This window comes from Capricornis sumatraensis, chromosome X, assembly GCF_032405125.1.
Source record: "Capricornis sumatraensis isolate serow.1 chromosome X, serow.2, whole genome shotgun sequence".
NCBI lineage: Eukaryota > Metazoa > Chordata > Mammalia > Artiodactyla > Bovidae > Capricornis > Capricornis sumatraensis.
This window is the reverse complement of record NC_091092.1, coordinates 107,241,665-107,267,176: the sequence shown is the minus strand read 5'-3', so window position 1 is coordinate 107,267,176 and position 25,512 is coordinate 107,241,665. Positions and strand designations below refer to the sequence as shown.

Below are 25,512 nucleotides of genomic sequence, written 5' to 3'. Positions count from 1 at the left end.
TTTATTTTTCTGTATCTGGCTTATTTTACTTAGTGTAATCTCCTTAGGCTTCATCTGTGTTGTCCCAAATGGCAAGAGTTCCATCTTTTTTATGGCTCAATATTAGTTCACTATGTACATATACCACATTTTCTTTATTCATCTGTAGGCAGACACTTGGGCTATTTCCATATCTTGGCTATAATGACTAATGCTATAATAACATGGGGGTGCAGATACATCTTTGAGATACTAATTTCATTTCCTTTAGATATATGCCTATAAGTAGGATTGCTGGATCATATGGTAATTCAATTTTAGTTTTTTGAGGAAACTTCATCAAGTTTTCCGTAATGTCTATACCAAATTTTAAATCCCACCAGCAGTGTTAAGTGGTTTTCTTTATTCCACATTCATGCTAACACTTATTTTTTTACTCTGTGATAGTAACAATCCTAACAGATATGAGGTGATATCCCATAGTGATTTTGATTTGCATTTCCCTGATGAATAGTGATATTGAGAACTTTTCATATACTTGTTGGCCATTTGTATGTCTTCTTTGGAAAAAATATCTCTTGAGGTCCTCTGCCCATTTTTAATAGGGTTATTTGTGGGTTTTCTTGCTAGTGAGTTCTGTGAGTTCCTTATATATTTTAGATAACATCCCCCATTAGATACATGATTTGAAAATATTTTCTCCCTGTCCAAAGGTCACCTTTTCATTTGGTTGATTTCTTTTCCTTTGCTGTGCAGAAATTTTTTAGTGTGATATAGTCCTGTTGCTTATTTTCGCTCTTGATTCCAGTGCTTTTGCTGTCATATTTGAAAAGTCTTTTTCATGCTATTTTAAATAGGATTGTTTTCTTAATCTCTTTTTCAAATAGTTCGTTGTTAGTGTATAGTAACACAACTCATTTTTGTATGTTGATTTTATATCCTGCAACTTTCCTGAATTCACTTATTATGTAAAGTTTTTTTTCTGGAATCATTGTACAAATAAAATCAAAGATAATGATCTTAGAGGAAAAGCTTTTAGTCTTTCAATGTTGAATATATTAGCTGTGGACTTTTCATATGTGGCCTTTTTTATGTTGAAGTAATTTTCTTCTGTTCCTAAATTGTTGAGTGTTTTTATAATAAAGTGGTGTTAAATTTTGTCAGTTTTTTTCTTGCATATCTTGAGATGATCATGTGTTTTTTTATCCTTCATTCTGTTAAAGTGGTTTATCATATTAATTAATTTTCTTATGTGGAACTTTCTTCACATCCTATAGTTAAATCCTATTTATACATGGTGTATGATCCTATTACCATGCCACTGAATTCCATTTGATAGCATTTGTTGAGGATTTTTGCATCTATATTCATCAGGGATATTTACCAGTAGTTTTCTTTTCTTGTAGTGTCTTTTTCAGGCTTTGACATCAGGATAAATTAAGTTTGGAAGTATTTGGAAGAATTCCCTCATCTTTAATATTTTGGAAGAGTTTGAGATGGATTGATGTTAATTCCTCTTTACATATTTGGTAGAATTCACCATCTGTTCCTGGGCATTTCTTTGTTGGGAGGATTTTGACTACTGACTCAATGTTCTTAATATTCATATGTTCAGATTTTCTGTTTATTCATGATTTTGTCTTGGAAAATCCTTTTTTTCTGGGGGATTATCCGTGTCTTCTCGGTTATACAGATTTTATGTATAATTGTTTATAGCAGCCTCTTCTGGTCATTTCTATTTCTGGGGCATCAATTGTAGTGTGTCCTTGTTCATATATGATTTTATACATTTCAGTCATGTTTTTTCTTAATGTAGCTAATTTTATTTTGTTATTTTCAAAAAACTCTGACTCAGTTGATTTTTTTCTATTTTTTTCTATTTTTTTTCTTTTGTCTCTTTAATTTCTGCTCTACTCTTTATTTCCTTCTTTCTGCTAACTTCGGGTTGGGTTTTTCTTCATTTCCTTGTTTCTTGAGAAATAGAATTAGATTGTTTGACTTCTTTCTTTTTAATGTAGGTGTTTATCAGTATAAATTTCCATCTTAGTAGTACTTTTGCTGCATTCCATAAGCAATGTTGTATTATCATTTTGTCTCAAGATATTTTATAATGTCTTCTTGGTTCATTGGTTCAAGATTTCACTGCTTTTTTAAAATTTAAATTTAATTGTTTAATTTCCATGTATTTGTGTATTTTCCAGTTTTCCATCTGCTATTGATATCTAGTTTCATTCCACTATGGAGGGAAAACACAACTGGTAAAACTTCAATCTTCTTAAATGTGTTCAGACTTGATTTGTGACCTAACATGAAGTCTGTCCTTGAGAATGTTCCATGTGTACCTGAGAGGAATATGAATGTTGTTGCTAATGAGTGAAATGTTCTGTATATATTCGTTAGAATCATTTGTCTATAGTGTTGCTCCTTGCTCCTGTCTTTTCTCTTATTGATCTTCTGTCTAGGTTTTCATTCCATTCAATATTCCATTATTGAAAATGGGGTATTGAAATCTCCTATTATCATTCTATTGCTGTCTATTCCTCCCTTAAGTTCTATCAATCTTTGGTCTATATATTTAGATACTCTATTGATGGGCATATATATAGCTATAATATGTATAATTGTTTTTTGTTCTGGCAAGCTGATTTGATATAAAATCCTTCTTTGTCTTCTTGACAGTTTTTTATTGTCTACTTTGCCTCATAGAAGTAAGGCTAGGCATGCTCTTTTGTTTACCATTTTCATGGAATATTCTTTCTTCCCTTTAGCTTTCAGCCTATGTGTATCTTTAAACCCAAATTTAGTCTCTTGTAGACAGCACATACTTGGATCTTGTTTTTTTATCCTATCAGCCACTGTCTCTTTTGAAGAGAGTTTAATTTATTAATATTCAAAGTAGTTAGTGATACGGAAGACCTTACCATTTTGTTTTTTTCAGTATGTCTTATCACTCTTTTGTGCATCTTTTCTTATCTTGCTATCTTCCTTTGTGTTGTATTGCTTTTTTTAATAGTGATATGCTTTGGTTCTTTTCTCATTTTCTCTCAGGTATCTTCTATAGGTGTTTTCTTTGTGGTTACCATGGGACTTACATAAAGCATCTTATAAGTTTAACAATCCATTTTAAGCTGATAACAACTTTAGTTGCATACAAAATCTCTACACTTCTTTAATGATGTACAAGTTACACATTTTATATTGAGTTTCTTTTAAATTTTTTTATAAATTGTTTTTTAACTTTTATGGCACAACTAAGTGATTTATGTACCACTGTTACAATATTTAGTTTTGTGTATTTTCTTTATACTTATTTTTGCTAGTGAACTTTATAGTTTCAAATGCTTTTGTGTTGCTATTTACCCTTTTCATTTCAACTTAAAGGACTCCCTTTAGCATGTCTTGTAAAGCAGATCTAGTGGCAATTAATGCCCTCAGCTTGTCTTTGTCAGGGAAAGTATCTATTTCATTTCTGAAGGACTTTTTTTTGCTAGTGTTTTTGGTTGGCAGTTTGTTTTTCACCACTTTAAATATATCATTCCTCTCACTTCAGGCTTGCATGGTTTCTGCTGAGAAATCTGTAGGAAGTCTTACAATAATTCCCCTGTATGTAATAAGTTTGTTTTCTCTTGCTGTTTTCCAATTCTATTTTTATCTGTAACTGTTGACATTTTAATTATGTGTCTCATTGTGGAGTTCTTTGATTTTGTCCTATTTAGAGCCTTTTGTACTTCATTAATCTGATGTTCATTTTCTTCTCCAGATTTGGGAAGTTTGTGACCATTATTTCTAAAAATAAGCTTTCTGCTTCTATTTCTCTCTATTCCTTCTGAGAGTCATAATGTGTATATTAGTCCTCTTGATATTGTTGTGTAAGTCCCTTAGATTTTCTTCACTCTGCTTCATTTACTTTTCTTTTTGCTCCTCTTCACATGACTTTTCTTTCAGTTCTCTCATTATTTCTGCTGGATCAAATTGACCTCAACCCTTAGTAAATTTTTCAGTTCAGTTTCTGCATTCCTCAGCTCCAAAATTTGTTGGGTCTTTTTAATATTTTCTGTCTTTTTGTTGAAATTCTCTTTTTGTTCATGCATTGTTTTCCTGATGTTGTTGAACATCTTCATGACAATTATTTTGAATAATGTGCCAAGTAATTTCTATACCTCCACTTCTTTATGGTACATTTCTGGAGATCTATTTTCTTTCTTTAACAGTGTATTTTTTGTTTGTTGTTTCTTCATTTCCTTTTTAACTTTGTGTTGGTATCGACACATTTGGAAAAATAGCTGCCTCTCCCATTCTTTACAAACTGGCTTAATGCAGGGAAAGATTTTTACCAATCAGTGCAACTAGAGACTTTGGGAGCCTTTCAAATCTTTTCTGTTGAATATGTCTTTCTTAGCTCAGTTGGTAAAGAATCCACCTGCAATGTAGGAGACCCTGGTTCAATTCTTGGGTCAGGAATATCTGCTAAAACAGGAATAGGCTACCCACTCCTGTATTCTTGGGCTTCCCCTGTGGCTCAGCTGGTAAACAATCTGCCATCAGTGTGGGAGACCTGGGTTCGATCCCTGGGTTGGGAAGATCCCCTGGAGAAGGGAACGGTTACCCATTCCAGTATTCTGGCCTGAAGAATTCTATGGACTGTGTAGTCCACGGACTTGCAGAATTGGCCCCGACTGAGTGACTTTCAATTTCACGTGTCTTTCTGAACTTGTGTATGAAGATTACTAATTAGAGGGGCTTGCCAGTTTCTTTTTTCAGAAGTTTGTAATCTCTTGCTCCCTCTCGTGTCTGTCTTCTGCACTATGAGCATTCTGAAGCAGCAGCACATTACCCAGATTTTTTTTTTTCCAGCAGCCTCTAGACATGTAGTTTGTCAGGTTCTCTCAGTTCCATGAGACAAGCAAGACAAAAAGCAGAACCTTAAGCAGCCCACTAAAAAGCTAGAAATTTGAGTACATGTTCCACTCTCCTTTTTCTGCACTTAGGGAGAGCCTTCTGAGTTATATCAGCTTCTGTCTGCCCTACCAAAGGACTTCTGCAGCATCAGTACCCTGCCCAGTACTTTTGTGTTCTCAGAAACTACCATGCATCTAGTGTGTGTGAGGTTTCATCAGTACTTCAAGATAGGCAAGACAGAAGTCAGTCCCCCAGCAGCTCCATACTCCCAATATCCAAATGTTGGGTATCTAGTCTACTCTTCTCTTTTCCTTACCTGGGAGAAGTGGGACCTGAGAATCTCCTCCTAATCCTGTGGTACTGTGCTCAGGAGGGAGAGACTGTGGTGAGAGCCTGCCACGAATTTTCCTAATAGCTTCAAGTAGCTGACTTTACACTCATCTGGAGGGCAGACGCTCTTAACTGGTTTCAGAATTTCTCACAGTGGAATTTGGTCTGCATCTTTTTGGATCATTGTCTCCATGGAACTGATCTGGGGCTTTCTATTCTGCCATCTTGCTGACATCACCCTTCTGCATAGACTGTTTTATACGTTTCTTATTTGTTGGATCATACATCATTGCCTAGCATTGGTAATAAAATGTTTTAAAACAGTAACAATCATATTGATCAATATGTTAATATTAATTAGTCCTTATCAGGTACTTTCCATATGCCAGGAAAGATAATAATCTTTATGGGGATTATCAGTTTAATAGAATGAAAATGGAGGTTCCAAAAGACTAAGTTGCCTGAAGTCATGCTCTCACATACAGCTAGGATTTCAGTCTAGGTCATCTCTGTCCATAATCCACTCTCTCATACCACCTGCTGTGAAACTCAATACATATTTACTGAAAGGATCCCGGAGTCCCAACCTGAATTTCCCATGTCTTCTTTGATGTTTCACTGTTGGATCTATTCTAAGAAATTGTTCTTTACCTTCTGCCTGCATCTCTACTGTCAATTTGGATTTTCAATTTCTCACAGCCTCCCATGTAGTCAGTCTCCCTCCTGCTTTCCTCTGCCAAGAAGTTCCTCAACTTCTTTCACAATCTTCATCTCAAATTTAATCTACATTGACTTCAACATGGTAACTTAAATGTCACTCAGTTCATTTCAGATCATAGCAGCTCATCTCCAGGCCCAAGAATTTTTAATGAACCTATAAAGTAATTGCATCTCACTTAGCAAGTAGAAAACTGAAGAGAAGTAAACAAATATCACATTAGAATAATAGTAAAAAAAAGACTTTATGATAGCTATTGTGGTCAGGCATTTTAGATATTGAGTTATTAGAGATCAAATTGCCTACATCTGCTGGATAATGGAAAAGCAAGAGAGTTCCAGAAAAATATCTATTTCTGCTTTATTGACTATGCCAAAGCCTTTGACTGTGTGGATCACAATAAACTGTGGAAAATTCTGAAAGAGATGGGAATACCAGACCACCTGACCTGGCTCTTGAGAAACCTGTATGCAAGTCAGGAAGCAACAGTTAGAACTGGACATGGAACAACAGACTGGTTCCAAATAGGAAAAGGAGTGAGTCAAGGCTGTATATTGTCACCCTGCTTATTTAACTTCTATGCAGAGTACATCATGAGAAACACTGGGCTGGAAGAAACACAAGCTGGAATCCAGATTGCCCGGAGAAATACCAATAACCTCAGATATGCAGATGACACCACCCTTATGGCAGAAAGTGAAGAGGAACTAAAAAGCCTCTTGATGAGAGTGAAAGAGGAGAGTGAAAATGTTGGCTTAAAGCTCAACATTCAGAAAACTAAGATCATGGCATCTGGTCCCATCACTTCATGGGAAATACATGGGGAAACAGTGGAAACAGTGTCAGACTTTATTTTTGGGGGGCTCCAGAATCACTGCAGATGGTGACTGCAGCCATGAAATTAAAAGATGCTTACTCCTTGGAAGGAAAGTTATGACCAACCTAGACAGCATATTCAAAAGCAGAGACATTACTTTGCCAACAAAGGTCTGTCTAGTCAAGGTTATGGTTTTTCCAGTGGTCATATATGGATGTGAGAGTTGGACTGTGAGGAAAGCTGAGCACTGAAGAGTTGATGCTTTTGAACTGTGGTGTTGGAGAAGACTCTTGAGAGTCCCTTGGACTGCAAGGAGATCCAACCAGTCCATTCTAAAGGAGACCAGTCCTGGGTGTTCATTGGAAGGACTGATGCTGAGGCTGAAACTCCAGTACTTTGGCTACCTCATGCGATGAGTTGACTCATTGGAAAAGTCCCTGATGCTGGGAGGGATTGGGGGCCGGAGGAGAAGGGGACGACAGAGGATGAAATGGCTGGATGGCATCAGTTTGAGTCGATGGACATGAGTTTGAGTAAACTCCAGGAGTTGGTGATGGACGGGGAGGCCTGGCATGCTGCGATTCATGGGGTTGCAAAGAGTTGGACATGACTGAGCAACTGAACCGAACTGAACTATTTACAAATAATTGAATTTTTATTTGGGACATTGAGTTATTCCAGTTTTTATAGTAATAGCATTGTATTCTTTGTACACTATAGAAATAAGTTATGATTTTAAAAATCTTTAAAATTCCATTTTTGTCATCCTGGAGAGAATGACACTCCAGTTATTTTTTAAATGCCCATTCACTGTTATTCTGTAAGCATTCCATAAAGTTAAAAGTATAAGACTCATGGCTGCATAGCACCATTAATGTTTAAGTGTAGTCCTATGTAGTGGAATATAAGCCAAGCCCTATCCCCAGTTTTCATACAGAGAACAGGGTAATGATAAAGTTTTAAACGTTGATAATATATTTTTGTTCCAGATATCCTGAGTCATACATGGCATTCTTCCTACCTAGCAGTGATCCTGAATTTTTTGTAAAACCTCAGATTGGAGAACTTCTTCCTAAAGGAACTCTCATCACTGTGGGTTTTATACCCACGATGTACAGCAGGAAATACAAAGCAACATTAGCAATACAGGTGAGTTCTAGAAAGGTAATAGTCAAGGATATTTGATGTCACAAAAGTCATTAAATGACCTCCGGAAAAACGTTTCATTCAATGATCAAAGGTAAAGAACAGCAACATTATCTTGCAAAAGTCAACATATTTCAACTGTTTTACTATTTTAATTTCCCTTTAGTCAAAAAAGAAATTTTAAATGTGAAATATAACCCAAATGTTGTTATCATCAATGGAAATAGGAAATCGTTTCTTTTCCACACTGAGGAATTGTGGAAGAGATAAATAATGACTGAAAAGTGATTTGTATAGACATATTAATTCCTATAATAACCTATTCAAAGGCTTTGGGTTTCCCAAGTAGCTCAGAGGTAAAAATCTGCCTACAATGCAGGAGATGCAAAAGTTGCAGGTTAAATCCCTGGGTTGGGAAGATCCCTGGTAAAGGAAATGGCAACCTGCTCCAGTATTCTTGCCTGGAAAGTTCCCTGGACAAAGAAGCCTGGCAGGCTACAGTCCGTGGAGTTGCAAAGAGTCGGACACAACTGAACACAGCACCTCTTTATTCAAAGACTTTAGGTGATTTCCAATAGAGATTTTGAAACCTTTGATTTCAAAGGATAAAGGATAAGGTGTTAGGAAGATGTTACAGTCTAAAATGAAGAAAATTAAACAGAAAATAAAATTTATTTTGAATTGAAACAAAATAGTGTGAAATTGGCCATTAATATAAAATAATGTTAAAGTGATCATTTTGTTAAAAGTTAAGGTAAATAGAACTCTGAAAATTTATTCAGTAAGTAGAATTTCTCCATAAAATTCCCCACATCTGTCCTACTATTAACTTTTGGCTAAAGGTAACATTCAAGTTATTTTGGAAAAGATGGCTATTACCACTGTCTTTTCTCAGTAGCACAGGCACAAGGGAATTGTAGTCATATTTCGAGACACAACCACTGATGCCAAAGTGACTACTAGACTTCTGAATCAGACACTAATTAGGCAGCCCCACTGGCAGAAAAATGTGTTGTTACTGTTTTAATGAATAGAGAAAAATATTGAATATTGCTTGAGAAAAGCATTTATTTTTCATCTTTTTGAGACCCCTTTCAGCCCAGGTAATAAAAATATAAAGCATATGAAGCCTTGCTGCACATAACTATTTCCTGAGTTAATATTTTATTACAATTATTATGTTAATGTGCTTACTTCTTAAAATGATATTTTAAAGAGAGATTTGTGAATAAAATTATATTCAGTTTATAACATATGGTGGATATTTCTGAAATTAACTATTAATACTTAGGAAGTTTTACCAACAAAATTCTGTTTCTGATTTCCCTGTGCAGACTTGACAATTAAATCACTAGCAGCAGAACTGAAGGGTTTCTGTGAAATAATAAGTTTATATGGGATCAACTGAGAATATAACATTTTGATTAAGTGTGAAGTAGTATAGTTTGATAAAGTGTATATGGGGAAAATTGAGAAGTCACTATTTTGATTTAAGAAATCACTGTTGATCCTATTTCTATTATGGAGAATTTAAAATATGTGCCAAAATGGAGAGAATACTTACTCTCTGTGCACTCATCATCCCACATGAATTCTTATCAACTCAAGGCCAGTTCTGTTTCAAGTATGTTTCCACCCCCTTCCTCACTTCCCATATTATTTTGAAGAAAATCCAAGACTTCCTATTACCTACAAATATTCTCTATCGATCTCTAAAAGATAAAAATCTTGACAATGACACCATTATCATATCTAAAAATTAATAAAAATTCCTTAATACCATGCATACTAAATATCCATTTGAAAGTGAAAATCACTCAGTCATGTCTGGCTCTTTGCGATCCCATGGACTATGCAATCTATGGAATTCTCCAGGCCAGAATACTGGAGTGGGTAGCCTTTCCCTTCTCCAGGGGATCTTTCCAACCCAGGAATCGAACCAGAGTCTCCCACACTGCAAGCAGATTCTTTAGCAGCTGAGCCACAAGGGAAGCCCAAAAATACTGGAGTGGGTAACCTATCCCTTTTCCAGCAGATCTGCCCAACCCAGGAATCAAACCAGGGTCTCTTGCATTGCAGGTGGATTATTTACCAACTGAGCATCCTGTATCCTGTATCGAACCTAGACTGGCGATTCGTTTCTTACATGATAGTATACGTGTTTCAATGCCATTCTCCCAAATCATCCCACCCTCTCCCTCTCCCACAGAGTCCAAAAGACTGTTCTATATATCTGTGTCTCTTTTGCTGTCTTGCATACAGGGTTATCGTTGCCATCTTTCTAAATTCCATATATATGCGTTAGTATCCTGTACTGGTGTTTTTCTTTCTGGCTTACTTCACTCTGTATAATCGGCTCCAGTTTCATCCACCTCATTAGAACTGATTCAAATGTTTTCTTTTTAATGGCTGAGTAATTCTCCATTGTGTATATGTACCACAGCTTGCTTATCCATTCATCTGCTGATGGACATCTAGGTTGTTTCCATGTCCTGGCTATTATAAACAGTGCTGCGATGAACATTGGGGTACATGTGTCTCTTTCAATTCTGGTTTCCTCAGTGTGTATGCCCAGAAGTGGGATTGCTGGGTCATAAGGCAGTTCTATTTCCAGTTTTTAAAGAAATCTCCACACTGTTCTCCATAGTGGCTGTACTAGTTTGCATTCCCACCAACAGTGTAAGAGGGTTCTCTTTTCTCCACACCCTTTCCAGCATTTATTGCTTGTAGACTTTCGGATTGCAGACATCTGACTGGCGTGAAATGGTACCTCATTGTGGTTTTGATTTGCATTTCTCTGATAATGAGTGATGTTGAGCATCTTTTCATGTGTTTGTTAGCCATCTGTATGTCTTCTTTGGAGAAATGTCTATTTAGTTCTTTGGCCCATTTTTTGATTGCGTCATTTAATTCTCTGGAATTGAGCTGCATAAGTTGCTTGTATATTTTTGAGATTAGTTGTTTGTCAGTTGCTTCATTTGCTATTATTTTCTCCCATTCAGAAGGCTGTCTTTTCACCTTGCTTATAGTTTCCTTTGTTGTGCAGAAGCTTTTAATTTTCATTAGGTCCCATTTGTTTATTTTTGCTTTTATTTCCAGTATTCTGGGAGATGGGTCATAGAGGATCCTGCTGTGATTTATGTCAGAGAGTGTTTTGCCTATGTTCTCCTCTAGGAGTTTAATAGTTTCTGGTCTTACGTTTAGATCTTTAATCCATTTTGAGTTATTTTTGTGTGTGGTGTTAGAAAGAGATCTAGATTCATTCTTTTACAAGTGGTTGACCAGTTTTCCCAGCACCATTTGTTGAAGAGATTCTCTTTAACCCATTGTATATTGGCTTTTTATGTCCAGTATAATGCCCTTGGTGTTCATAAATTTTATTACATATATCAAATCAATGATTTTGAAATCATGGTTCAAATAATGTCTGACTCCAAAACCCTACTCTTAATGATAACAACATGATGTCTCACATGATAAATGTGAAGAATTTTAGAAGTTAATTCACTAAGTGAAAATTATTATTTGCTTTATCATCTTTTTAAAACTTTTAAACATTAAGTCAGTTAATACATGTAACATATGAAACATATAATTTTCATCTTCTTTAATTGGAAATTAAATGTATTTTTAAGAACAGTTTAGTTAAATATTACCCTATATAAACTTCAACAACCACGTTAGCAAGCTTCATAAATTCCCTTTCAATTAAACCATATTTAGAGTGAGTAAAAAATGTCTTTTCTCCACTATTATACAGAGCATATAACACTAGCTTTGAGAGACTTAAGTTAACTTAATCAGAGTGTTACAAAAAGCACTGTAACTCAAACAGAGTGGACAGTCCATTCAGCTTCCATGGTGGACATGATGAGTCTTAAATAGTTTATACAAACTTGTGAGAACTCTCAGAATTACCCAAGATAAAACATATAAGGATTGTATAAAAGAAATATTTATATGTAGACAGGCCTAGGCATAGGGATAAATTATATATATTAGTTTTAAGGGAATCGGCCATTATCATGAAATTGTGGGAAATGGTATTATATACATGTATCTTGGTTTGTATTTTCTCATAAGCAGATCCTAAAATAAGGATTCAAGTACATGTAGCATATTTACCATGTGATCACAGGAAACAGATGTAGAGAAGCCAGGATATGAGACACAGAAGGAATAGAAATCAATAAAGGGTGGGTTTACCAAGGCAGTTAGCAGAGAGGGCCCCTGGCATTTAACATCATGGGAGTTCTCTGGGAAATCATGTGGAACCCATACCTTAGAATATTCACACTTGAGGGGGCTGGGAAGTTTGGAATGTTTATACACCACCTGCCACTGTTCAATCATTGATTGAGGAATGTTCCCAAGGATTGTTAACTCCCTGACAGCAGAGAAGCCTTCTGAAGTTTCTAAAAAACTTCAAAGAGGTGAAGATACTGGCAACTGAAAGTTGTACAGCAATGAAATAGAAACCTCTGAGGGATGTAGGTGGGTACAGAGCACATCTGCTAACATTGTTTCCATTCATGAGAATGTACCCTTTAAAACATAGCTTTGAGAATTTATTCCATGAGGTCATTGGCTTTGGTTGATTGCTTTTCAAACTAGATAACCATTATTTAAATGTGGAAATTTCATATGTTTAAAAAATACTTGTTTTTTAAAATTCATTTAAACATAATTGAGTATAATTGTCAATTTGGCATTCTTATGTAAGAGCACAGTGATTCTTTGACATATTAGTGACATGAAGGTATTCATTTACTTTCATATTATTTTCACTGCCCTTGTGCTCAGTCATGTCCAACTCTTTATGACCGCACGTACTTTAGCCCTCCAGGCTCCTCTGTCCATGGAATTATCCAGGTAAGAATACTCTAGTGGGTTGTCATTTCCTTCTCCAGGGGATCTTCCCAACCCTGGAATCAAGTCCGAGTCACCTGCATTGACAGGCGGATTCTTTACCAACTATGACTCTTGGGGAAACCTAGGTAGAGGAATACCTTATCTATCTTATATATAGTAGTGTGTATATGTCAATCCCAATCTCCCAATTTATCCCTCCTTCCTGCCTTACCCCCTGGTACCATAAGTTCATTCTGCACATTTGTCACTCTATCTGTTTTCTAAAGTTCAGTTTTACCATTTTTTATGTCTTCTTTATCTATTCATCTGTTGATGGACATTTAGGTTGCTTCCATGTTCTGACTATTGTAAATAGTGCTGAAATTAATGTTGGAATGCATGTATCTTTTCAAATTATGGTGTTTTTTGTGCATATGCCCAGGAATGAGATTGCTGGATCATATGTTAGCTCTTCTTTTAGTTTTTTAAGAAACCGCCACACTGTTCTCCACAGTGGATGTACCAATTTACATTTCCACCAACAGTATAGAAGGGTTCCCTTGCCTCCACACCCTCTCCAGTATTTATGTTTGTAGATATTTTGACAATGGCCATCCTGACCAGTGTATAGGCTTCCCAGGTGGTGCTCGTGGTAAAGAACCTGCCTGCCAATGCAGGAGATGTAAGAGAGCAGGGTTTAATCCCTGGTCTCGGAAAGATCCCCTGGAGGAGGAAATGGCAGCCCACTCCAGTGTTCCTGCCTGGGAAATTCAGTGGACAGAGGAACCTGGCAGGCCATAGTCCATGGGGCCACAAAGTGTCAGACACAACAGAAGACTTAGCATTCTGATCAGTGTAAGGTGATACCTCACTGTAGTTTTGATTTGCCTTTCTCTAATTATTAGCAATGTTGAGCATCTTTTCGTGTGCTTTTTTCTTCTTTGGAGAAATGGCTATTTAGATCTTCTGCATATTTTTTGATTGGGTTGTTTGGTTTTTGATAATGAGCTGCATGAGCTGTTTGTGTATTTTGGAGGTTAATCCCTTGTAGACTGCTTAGTTTGTAAATATTTTCTCCCATTCTGTGGGTTGTCTTTTCATTTTGTTTACAGTTTCTTTTGCTGGGCAAAAGCTTGTAAATTTGATCAGGCCCCATTTGTTTATTTTTGTTTTTATTTTTATTACTCTAGGAGGTAGATCAAAAAAGATCTTGTTTTGATTTATGTAAAAGTGTTCTGCCTGTGTTTTGCTCTAAGAGTTTTATAGTATCTGACCTTACATCTAGGTCTGTAATTCATTTTGAGTGTATTTTTGTGCATCATGTTAAAATGTTCTATTTCCCTTCTTTTACACCAAGCTATCCAGTTTTCCCAGAACCACTTATTGAAGAGACTATCTTATCTCCAATGTATATTCTTGCCTCCTTTGTCATAAATTAATTGACCACAGGTGTGTGGATTTATTTCTGGACTTCCTATTCTGTTCCATTGATCTATATTCCTGTTTTTTGTGCTACTACTATACTGTTTTGATGACTGTAGCTTTGTTGTATAGTCTGAATTCAGAGAGCATGATTCCTCCAGCTCCATTTTTCTTTCTCAAGATTACTTTTGCTGTTTGGAGTCTTTTATGTGTCTATACAAATTATAAATTTTTTTGTTCGAATTCAGTGAAAAATGCCCTTGGTAGTTTGATACTGATTGCATTGAATCTGTAGACTGCTTTGGACAGTATAGTCATTTTCACAATATTGACTCTTCCAATCAAATAACATGGTATATCTTTCCATCTGTTTGTATCCTCTTTGATTTCTTTCATCGGTATCATATAGTTTTCTGAGTATAGGTCTTTTGCCTCCTTAGATAGGTTTATTCCTAGATAGTTTATTCTTTATGATGTGATGGTAAATGGGATTTTTTCCTTAATTTATCTTTCTGATCTTTGGTTGTCAGTGTATAGGAATGCAAGAGATTTCTGTGTATCACTTATTGCAAAATTACTTGAATCTTAATTGAAATGTATACAGTAACATTTAGGATTTAAAAGTATATTTATAGGTAATTATTTTCAGATAGTCTTGTAGATATGCTGGGCAAAAGAACAGATCCTTACATGTAGTTACCATGTGTATAACTAGGTTCTGAATGGGAGAGTACATCCCTTCACATAGCTCACTCCTGTGTACCCACTAAGCTCGGGCATGGATGCAGGTTCCTTCATGTAGCTCATACATTTGTACCCAGAAGTGAGTCACTTATAAACATTTATAAGTGTTTATAAGTGAGTCACTTATAAAGATTTATAACCACTGATGCATAATCACCAAAATGTAGCTGTGTTTTTCAAATTGAACATCCTTATATGAAGTAAAATGTTATCTGACCCAGTTGTAGTATGGTTCTTGGTTTGTTCTGCTCAACAACAAAGCCAGACTCATTGATCCTGAATACTTAATTACTATGAACCTGGATAGAAGGGCCAGTTTCAATTAAAACATGACCATTCCAGATGTGCAAGAAATTCCTGAATTTAACATTCATTGACAGATATCACATTACATATTAAACCCTGATAATGACTACAGTATTTTCTTGACCTGAACTTCTCTTGAGTGAGCTTTCTGAACATACATGATACAATTCTTATGTGAGGCAGAAGTCCTGGATAAACACAGATAGCATCAGGAAACTCTAAGAGCAATGAGATTTAAGCATGAGCATAAATGTGCAGAAAATGCTAATTCAGTATTGTCATTCTGTACAAAAATACAGAAGAAATGAAGGATTTTAAGTAAATTCCTGTGTAAGCTGTGCTGACTTGGATTTAGATTTTTATTTTCATTAATGAGTTTGCACCATGCTCAATAATTACAAGTAGTTTTATTAATGATGTACTTTCATAATCTTAAAAACAGAAGCTTGGCATCATACCAGTTAGTTCTATAGCCATATTTAAACTCCCTTAGGTAAATTTTGCAATGTATTATTTCCATTACATATAGTTCATGCTAGGTGATAGTCTCATGCAAACCAAATAGATGGCTTCACCCACAGGGCAGACCTCCAAGTGTGACTTTTTAGTGAATGTTTTTTAATTCATAAAGCCAAATGCATTCCTGAATTTATTTTCCACACTAATCATTTATTATCAGATTTGTACCCTTAATGCACATGTGCAGTTTCAGTTTTGTGCCCTTCCCATACCTTACATGGAGAAGAGAGAAGTTGTTAATTTGATAAGTATTTTCTCGCATTTTTCTGAGTCCCTGGATATTGTGTATAAAGTCTCTTCCTCTTTTTGTTTCTAGACAGCAAATATGTACTGGTTGTATGAGATCAATGGGAAACCTCAAGTTTCCATACTGCCGGTGAAAGTAAAAGCCAAAGTTGACTCTCATAACAAGATGTTTGACAAAAAGCCAGCTCGTCGGCGTAATTTTCTCTATGAAAATGCTCAACTCACAAGAACAGGAGTATCCTCTACAATCAAGGGGGCGCCTTTGATGTTGAACAAGAAATAAAAAAATTGTTTTTCCCAAAATATTTCTTGGTCTTAAGTAGAATTGAATATATTTTAATGATGGTTATTTCATTTTTCAGATATTTCTAAGAAATACTACTTCAAATATCAATATAATAGGGCTTCTACATTTTATTTTAAAACTGACTAAATCTATTCTAAATGTTCAATTCTGTTGAACAAAGAATGTTCAAACTATCACACAATTGCACTCATCTCACACACTAGTAAAATAATATTTAAAATTCTCCAAGCCAGGCTACAACAGTAGTGAACTGTGAACTTCCAGATGTTCAAGCTGAATTTAGAAAAGCCAGAGGAACCAGAGATCAAATTGCCAACATCCACTGGATCATCAAAAAAGCAAGAGAGTTCCGGAAAAACATCTGCTTAATTGAATACACCAAAGTCTTTGACTGTGTGGATCACAACAAACTGTGGAAAATTCTTAAAGAGATAGGAATACCAGACCACCTGACCTGCCTCTTGAGAAATATGTATGCAGATCAAGAAGCAACAGTTACAAGTGGACATGGAACAACAGACTGATTCTAAATTGGGAAAGGAGTACGTCAAGGCTGTATATTGTCACCCTGCTTATTTAACTTATAGGCAGAGTACATCATGCAAAATGCCAGGCTGGATGAAGCACAAGCTGAAATCAAGATTGCCGGGAGAAACATCAATAACCTCAGATATGCAGATGACCAACTTTTTGGCAGAAAGTGAAGAACTAAAGAGCCTCTTGTTGAAAGTGAAAGAGGAAAGTGAAAAAGTTGACTTAAAACTCAACATTCAGAAAACTAAGATCGTGGCATCTGGTCCCATCACTTCATGGCAAATAGATGGGGAAACAATGGAAATAATGACAGATTTTATTTTGAGGGGCTCCAAAATCACTGCAGATGGTGACTGCAGCTATGAAATTAAAAGACACTTAGTCCTTGGAAGAAAAGCTATGACCAACCTAGATAGCATATTGAAAAGCAGAGCCATTACTTTGCCAACAAAGGTCCGTCTAGTCAAAGCTATGGTTTTTCCAGTAGTCATGTATGGATGTGAGAGTTGGAATATAAAGAAAGCTGAGCACTGAATATTTGACGCTTTTAAACTGTGGTGTTGCAGAAGACTCTTGAGAGTCCCTTGGAATGCAAGGAGATCAAACCAGTCAATCCTAAAAGAAATCAGTCCTGAATATTCATTGGAAGGACTGATGCTCCAATACTTTGGCCACCTGATGTGAAGAACTGACTCATTTGAAAAGACCCTGATGCTGGGCAAGATTGAAGGCAGGAGGAGAAGGAGACAACAGAGGATGAGATGGTTGGATGGCCTCACCAACTCGATATACATGAGTTTTAGCAAGCTCTGGGAGTTGGTGATGGACAGGGAAGCCTGGCATGCTGTAGTCCATGGGGTTGCAAAGAGTCAGAAATGACTGAGTGACTGAACTGAACTGAAATCTAGTCTCTGAATATTTTATACTTAATTTCGAAGTTATATGTGTTATAAAATGAACTGGTTGCAAATATTGGAATTAGTTTACTTTAAAGTACAGGAGTACATTGGTAGTAAAATTGAAAAATCATTTCAACTTATCAATCTATGCACATAAGCATATATACTCCATATGATCCTATATTGAGTCTTAAAGTAATAAAAATATATTTCAAAATGATCCAGAAAAAAGGTTATTTTCTTAAAGGAGAATATGTTGTTTGATTCTTATCACTGAGGGGAAATATAATAATAAAGATCAAATATGGACCATTGTTGAGCTTCCCAGGTAGTTCTAGTGGTAAAAAAAAATCCTGCCTGCCAATGCAGGAGACATAAGAGACATGGTTTCCATCCCTGAGTTGGGAAGATCGCCTGGAGGAGGGCATGGCAGCCCATTCCAGTATTCTTGCCTGGAGAATCCCATGGACAGAGGAGTCTGGCGGGCTACAGTTCATAGGGTCACAAGGAGTCAGACACGACTGAAGCAACTTAGCACACACACATGCTTGCATGGACTATCTTTAAGACAATTTGAGACAAAATGACTGCCTCTACCACAAGTGATTCATGTGATTTTAGACAAGTCACCTTTGTGTGTCCTATTTCCTTTTGTGCAAAATAAAATAATTGTACTAGGAACAAGAGTTGGCATAGTATAGCTAAATCTAGTCTACACTTGTTTTATGCAAATAATTCTTTTTACATTTTTGATTGGCTGAAAAAATCAATAGAGGAGTATTGAATAATACAAGAAGATTACATCAAATTTAAATTTCATTGTCTATAAATAAAATTTGGGGGGAGTCACATTCTTTTTTTTTTCTTGGCTGCCCTAGGTCTGAATTGCACACATGGGATCTCCTTTGTAGCATGCAAGATCTTTAGTTGTGGCATGTGAGATCTAGCTCCCAACCAGGGATTGAGCCTGGGCCCCCTGCATTGGGAATGTGGAGTCTTAGCCATTGGACAACTAGTAAAGTCCCTCGTTTTTTATATATTGTCTGTAACTGCTTTTGTAATATAATAGTGAAGTTAAGGGGAAAGAAGCCATATGCTGCAAAGTTTAAAATACTTACTCTCTAATACTGTAAAAATGTTGACAATCTCTGCACTAGGCCAGGAATGACCTCTAGGAACCACTGTCAGTGGATTGATCATAATTCCTTTGGATGGTGTTAAGTAGAATTCTGGAGACACATCTATGATGTGTCTTGTCTGCAGTTACTGAAGTAAGAGGAGAGTGGAGGCTCACATACCCAGATTTGCCATCCTGGAAAGGACAAAAACTAAAATTCGATAAATTTCTAAAAGTCCTTGTTCTCTAGCCCTTGGAAGATGTCTCTTTGAGTATAGAGTCATAGATTATTTGTCTGTCCTTACCTCTGCTGTACTGTTGGATTATTTACATACTTAAATGCAGAGAAGGGAGTGTGAATGAGAACCTGGAAGACATGTTATTATTTCATGTTGTGAATATTTCAAAAATGCTTAAAATGGTGATGCTACATTAAATGTTTCAGATTTAATCCTGGATGTTACCTTCTTCAGTAAAGGTATCTGTAGATAGAAATGTTATTGCAGACTATTATTTGTCCAAATGAAAATGTGACAGAAGCAACTCAAGTAGACAACACGGAATAGTGAATGAAATTCTAAGAATCCAAAGGTGTTGGGGGGATTTATGGAGAGGAAACTGTTGCTTTGTATACTTTAGATCATTTCTTAGTCCAGCAGTTGTAAATTCCAGTGGCTTTTAAAATTCAAAGGGCATCACCCACTCTCATTTCTATTCAACATGGTGTTGGAAGTTCTTGCCATGCAATCATACAAAAAAAGAAAAAATAGGTATTCAAATTGAAAGAGAAGAGGTCAAGTTGTCACTGTTTGCAAATGGCATGATTATAGAGAATCCTAAAATCTCTACACAAAAACTGTTACAACTAATAAATGAATTCAAGAAGGTAGCAGGATATAAGATTAGCCATCTACTTCTCTAGTTGTTTTTTCTTCATTTCGTAGTCAATATTTTTTTAATGAAGTATACTTGATTTGCAATGTTGTGTTAATTTCTGCTGTACAGCAAAGTGATTCAGTTATATGTATATATACATTCTTTTATATATCCTTCTCCATTATGGTTTATCACATGATATTGAATATATTAATAGTTCTCTGTGCTGTACAGTAGGACCTTAGGTGATGGTGGCTTTATAGAATGTCTTTGGGAGTGTCCTCTCCTCTTAGTTTTTTGATCAGGTGGTTTTTGTCTTTTCTTTGGTTGATGCTGTGTATCACGTTGATTGATTTGCATATTGTGACCCATCCTTGTGAATTTGGGATGAATCGCACTTGGTTGTGGTATATGATTTTTTGGTCTTGTTGGTTCAGTTTGCTAATATTTTGTGGGGAATTTTCACATCTATATATTAATGAAAGATGTTGGACTGTAATTTTCTTTGTTGCTGGTGTCTTTGTCTAATTTTGGTGTCAGGGTGATGGCGGCTTTGTGGAATGTCTTTAGGAGTGCCCCCTCCTCTTCACTTGTTTTGGAAGATTTTGAGAAGGATCAGTTTAAGTTCTTCTTTGTATGTTTGATAGAATTTTGCCTGTGAAACCATCTGGTCCTGGACTTTTGTTTGTAGGGAGTTTTTAAATTACAGATTCTACTTCATATCTAGTGATCAGTCTATTTAAATGATCTATTTCTTCTTCTTTTTTAAAATATGTTTCTTCTTGATTCAATTTTGGTGGGTGGTATGTTTCTAGAAACTTGTCTGTTTCTTCTAGGTTATCAAATTTGTTGGCATATAATTGTTTATAGTATTCCCTTATGGTTTTTTGTATTTCTACAGTAGGATACAAGATTGATATACAGAAATCTGTTGTATTTCTTTAAAGTAATAATGAAGCACCATAAAAAGAAATTGAAAAAAATCCTGTTTAAAATTACATCAAAATAAAATATCTAAAAATAAACATAACCAATAAGTTTAAAGACCTATATGCTGAAAACTATAAAACATTGATAAAAGAACTTGAAGATAATTCAAAGAAATGGTAAGATATCCCATGTTCTGGGATTGGAAAAATTAATATTGTTAAAATGGTCATACTACCTAAAGCAAACTATAGATATAATGCAATCCCCATCAAAATACCCATGACATTTTTCACAGAAGTAGTAGAAAAAGTAATCCTAAAACTTATATGGAAAGATAAAAGACACAATGTTGCCAAAGCAAACCTGAAGGAAAAGAACAAAAAGCTAGAGGTAAAACCCTTCCAGACTTCAGATAAGACTACAAAACAAAAAGTAATCAAAACAGCATGGTATTGGCACAAATATATAGGTCAATGGAATACACCAGAGAGCCCAGAAACAAACCCACACACCTATGGTCAATTAACCTGTGAGAATGGAGACAAGAATATACAATGGAGAAAAGACAGTCTCTTCAGCAAGTGATGTTGGAAAAGCTGGACAGCTACTTGTAAATCCTTGAAATTAGAACACTTTCTCACACCATATACAAAAACTCAAAATGGTTTAAAGTCCTAAATACAAAACATGTGTGCATTCTCAGTTGTGTCCAACCTTTTGCAATTCCCATGGACTATAGCCTGCCAGGCTTCTCTGTCCATGGAATTTTCCAGGCAAGAATACTGGAGTGGAGTGCCATTTTCTTCTCCTGGGGATCTTCCCAACTCAGGAATCGAACCCATGTCTCCTGCATACCCTGCATTGGTAGGCAGATTCTTTACCACAGAGCCACCTGGGAAGCCCAAATGTAAGACTTGACACCATAGAACTTCTAGAGGAGAACATAGGTCAAACATAAGCAAAATTTTCTCTGAAATAAATTATAGCAGTATTTTCCTAGATCACTCTCCCAAGGCAAATGCAGTAAATAAACAAATGAGAAGTATTCAAATTTAAAAGCTTTTATGCAGCAAAGGAAACCATCAACAAAAGGAAAAGACAAAGCATCAACAAAAGGAGAAGTGGACATCAGAGGATGAGATGACTGGATGGCATCACCGATGCAATGGACGTGAACTTGGGCAAACTCCAGGAGATGGTAAGGGACAGGGAGGCCTGGTGTGCTGCAGTCCATGGGGTTGCAAAGACTGAACAACAGCAGCTATACACACACACACACACACACACACACACACACGTATATATATACACACACACAAAGAAATATTACCCAGCCATAAGAATGAATTAAATATTGCCATTTTCAGCAACACAGATATTCCTAGAGAATATTTTACTTTGTGAAATAAGTCAGAGAAAGACATACTATATGGTATCACTTATATGTGGAATCTAAAAAAAATATTACATACAAAGCAGAAACAGACTCATAGACATAGAAGACAAACTCACAGACGTAGAACACAAACTTATGCCTACCAAAGGGGGAAGGGAGGGTGGAAAAAGGAGGAGTATGGAATCAAAGAAAACAAACTACATAAAATAGATAAGCAACAAGGGCCTGCCTTATAGCTCAGGGAACTATATTCAATACTTATAATTACCTATGATGGAATATAATCAGAAAAAATAATTGAATCACTATGCTGTACACCTAAAACTATCACAGTATTATAAATCAACTATACTTCAATTTAAAAAAAGTCAAAGGGCACCAAATCAATTTAGAGACTAGAACAGTTACATGAGGTTTAGGGGGAGTAACCACATATAGAGCTAACAATGTCCACACGTTTCTTTCTTATCTCTAGAGGACACAGAACATGCTGTTGATATTTGTAGCTTCATATTTAAAAATATATCTTAAAAAAAAATTAAAAGGTTTTACTTGGAGCTTCTTGATCACAGTTTGCTCATTAATATGTGAATTTCCTGAGAAATAGAATATAAAAGTTTTCTGAGATCCTGAAAGTTCCATATGAAGTTGACAGTGTACATTTTAAAATATACATATGCTGATTTGAAATGTGTAGGTTCTGTGAATGTTGTTCAAGTCGCTCAGTCACTCAGTCATGTAATTCTTGGCCGACCCCATGGACTGTACCCTACCAGGCTCCTCCATCCATGGGATTTTCCAGGCAAGAGTACTGGAGTGGGTTGCCATTTCCTTCTCCTGCGGACCTTCCCAACACAGGGGTTGAACCCAGGTCTCCTGCATTGCAGGCAGACTCCTTACCCTCTGAGCCACCAGGGAAGCCCAAGTATCTACCAATTCCCTTGTGTGGTTATGCCCTGCTTAAGAAACACATGCTGAATAATTGCTCCAAGCTAGGTCCAGTACTCCAGAGAAGGCGATGGCACCCCACTCCAGTACTCTTGCCTGGAAAATCCCGTGGATGGAGGAGCCTGGTGGGGTGCAGTTCATGGAGTCGCAAAGAGTCGGACACGACTGAGCGACTTCACTTTCACTTTTCACTTTCATGCATTGGAGAAGGAAATGGCAACCCACTCCAGTGTTCTTGCCTGGAGAATCCCAGGGACAGAGGAACCTAGTGGGCTGCCGTCTGTGGGGTCACACAGAGTTGGACACGACTGAAGCAACTTACCAGCAGCAGCAGCAGCAGGGCCTGTACTGAATTCTGAGATATAAAAATAGATGAGCGCTGATCAGACCTTTCTGCAAGTTCTCCCTGACTGGTGAGGAAGACAGGTGTAAGCAGGTAGTTTCCAGACCACATGGAAAATGCTATGATTGAGACCTTGGCATAGAAACAGAGGTGGGGACCTGGCTGGGAAGTAAGGAAAGACTTCACAGAAGACATTACATTTGACCAGGATATTAATAGAGTTGGAGTCTCCAGATATAGAAGAGGAATGTGACCTCTCAGACTAGGAGGAGGGACATGTGCCAAAGTATAAAAAATGTGACAGTACATAACATGTCTAGGAGTGAGCACTGGTTGGAACTCAGGATTAGTGGGTTGGGGATTGATAGAAAATGTGTAAACAAATGTGAGTGGGAACACATTGCAGCTCAGGGACTACATGGAGTCAAGGGGTAGGAAGATGGGTTCAAATCTGAATGACCTAGTTTAGGTAAATAAAGGACATTTATTTTGAAATGGCCCAGTTAGCAGGTAAATATATTTGTATGGAACGTTTAACATGGGTTTGATTCTGATATAAATTTTGTGACTTATTGGTATAAGTAAAAAGCAAAGCATGATTATGCTTACAGAAAGCTTATAAAAGCAGTGGTTCTTAGTTAATTGTCTCAATTGATTGCTAAAAATGCAGTTGCAGGGTTCACTCTCCTTCATTTTCTGGGTCATTATTTGAGGCTAAATGCAAGCTTCTACACTTTAAGTGTGCTTAGGTATTTCTGATGTTCACACGTTAAGACAAAATATTCAGTAAGAGAAGAGCACCATGGAATGACTCTAAAAACCAAACATTTAAAGAGTAAAAAGCAGAGAGAAGAGGCAGTGATATAAACTGAAAAGTTGGTTAAAGAGAGAAATGTCTAGATCTTACTTCTGACTTTGGGGTATACAAGCCATGGATCTTGTCCCCACTGACCCGACCAATCATACAGCAAGGAGTAGTTCCTGGAGAACAGACTGGACAATATAGGGCATTTACCCTGGGAAGGAAAGGCTTAAGAAGGCATTGTGAGGAACCTAGGGAAGTTTTGAGTCCTATCCAACCGTCTTGTAAACAAACCACATCATTGAAATATACAAGCAAAGGGGGAAAAAACACATCATTCATTTAGGGTCTTTCTTCTAATCAAAATCAAGGATTGTAAGGGGTAAAGTGAAATCACTCATTCATGTCTGACTCTTTGGGACCCCATGGACCGTAAAAATCCATGGGATTTTCCAGGCAAGAATACTGGAGTGGGTTGCCATTTCCTTCTCCAGGGGATCTTCCCAACCCAGGAATTGAACCCAGGTCTCCCACATTGCAAGCAGAAACTTTACCCTCTGAGCCACCAGGGAAACCCCTCTGTAAGGGTTAGTTTGGTTAGTTTGTGGCAAGTTAATTTAGTCTTTTTATTTCTAGAAATGTCTACATTTTGCCCTTACTTTGGAATTACACTTTCTCTGGGCATAGAATTCTAAGTTCAAAATTATTTTCCCCTCAGCACTTTGAAGCTATTACTCCATCTTTTATGGGCCTTTCTTATTGATGAGAAATCTGTTGTATGTCAAGTTTACCTAAAAGATAAACTGACATTTAGCTTCTAAGTTTTTTTTCCCCTTTCATTCTTTATTTCCTGAAAATTTCTTTATTATATATCTAGCAACGGGTCTATTATGTTATTTTATTCTTGTTATTCTGCTTGGTACTCAAAGTGTGCTTTTATTTTGAATACTTATATCTCTCTTCAATGTTAGAAAATTCTCAACTAATATCAAATATTCCTTCTCTTCCTTGCCTGCATTCTTTATTTTGGAACGAGATCCTGAGAGCATAGGGCCTGAAGCATGAGTTCAAAGGATCTCAGTATATCTTGTGGGGATATTTACAGCTTGTGCATTGATTTTACCTTTTTTTATATCTCTTTATTGTGTGGTAGATGAAGTGTTCAGTGCTATCTTCCAAGTCAGTAATAGTCTTTTCAATGGTGTTCTATTTAGAGTTTATCCTGTCTTTTGATTTTATTGTTTCTTTTGATGATATTTGGTATTTCCCATATTTTAGTTTTTCTTGTATTCACATTTTAAATATATGTAACTTCTGGTTTAATGTTTTCTTGTTCAGTCTTTAATAAGACTTTATCTCCGAGTATCCTAGCCATCCACTCCA

At 36.3% G+C, this 25,512-nt stretch overlaps 1 protein-coding gene across 1 annotated transcript in view; it reads left to right on the top strand.

The window, feature by feature from the left end:
* Window positions 1–16,260, top strand: part of CFAP47 (cilia and flagella associated protein 47) — a 504,236-nt gene extending 487,976 nt beyond the window's left edge. Inside the window, exons 65-66 of the mRNA XM_068963234.1 lie at window positions 7,733–7,892; window positions 16,048–16,260. Coding sequence (XP_068819335.1) covers window positions 7,733–7,892; window positions 16,048–16,260 — 373 coding nt within the window. The remainder of the gene's footprint in view (window positions 1–7,732; window positions 7,893–16,047) is intronic.
* The last annotated feature ends 9,252 nt before the right edge of the window (window positions 16,261–25,512 follow it).